Below are 463 nucleotides of genomic sequence, written 5' to 3'. Positions count from 1 at the left end.
CCCCCCCAGGCCCCTCCGGGGGCCCCCCCCCCAGCCCTCACCTGCTTGGGGTGTTTGGTGGTGGCAGCGTAAAACTTCTCCAGCACCGCATTGGGGGTGGCTTTTAACCGGACCTTCTCCTTGACATTCAGGAGCCCGGCCAGGGGGGTGGCCACGTACCTGGGGAAGGAGTGGGGGACATCAATGTCCCCATTTCTGTCACCTGGATGATTTGGCCCCCAAATCAAAGCCACCCAGGGACCCACAACCACTCAGCATCCCGGTCTCCCCATCCTGCTGTGCCTTCTCCAAGGTGGGGTTTACCACAGGGGAGCCCCCCGGGGTCCCTCTGTCACGGGCTGTCCCCACTCCGATGAAGGGCGGCCCCCCCCTTCTCTTGCCATCCCAACAAAGCCGGGTCTGTTCCCATTGTTTGCCCAACAAATCGCTCCCTAAACGCCCGGTAAGGGCGGGGGATGCACAA

At 63.3% G+C, this 463-nt stretch overlaps 1 protein-coding gene across 1 annotated transcript in view; it reads right to left on the bottom strand.

Moving 5' to 3' along the window:
* CERS2 (ceramide synthase 2) overlaps positions 1 to 463 on the bottom strand; it is a 2722-nt gene that overhangs the window by 1569 nt on the left and 690 nt on the right. Inside the window, exon 3 of the mRNA XM_017740050.1 lies at positions 6 to 159. Coding sequence (XP_017595539.1) covers positions 6 to 159 — 154 coding nt within the window. The remainder of the gene's footprint in view (positions 1 to 5; positions 160 to 463) is intronic.

Source organism: Corvus brachyrhynchos, unplaced genomic scaffold (assembly GCF_000691975.1).
Source record: "Corvus brachyrhynchos isolate BGI_N302 unplaced genomic scaffold, ASM69197v1 scaffold787, whole genome shotgun sequence".
In the NCBI taxonomy this organism is placed as follows: Eukaryota; Metazoa; Chordata; class Aves; order Passeriformes; family Corvidae; genus Corvus; species Corvus brachyrhynchos.
The sequence above is the reverse complement of the archived record's forward strand: the minus strand, read 5'-3'. Positions and strand labels throughout refer to the sequence as shown.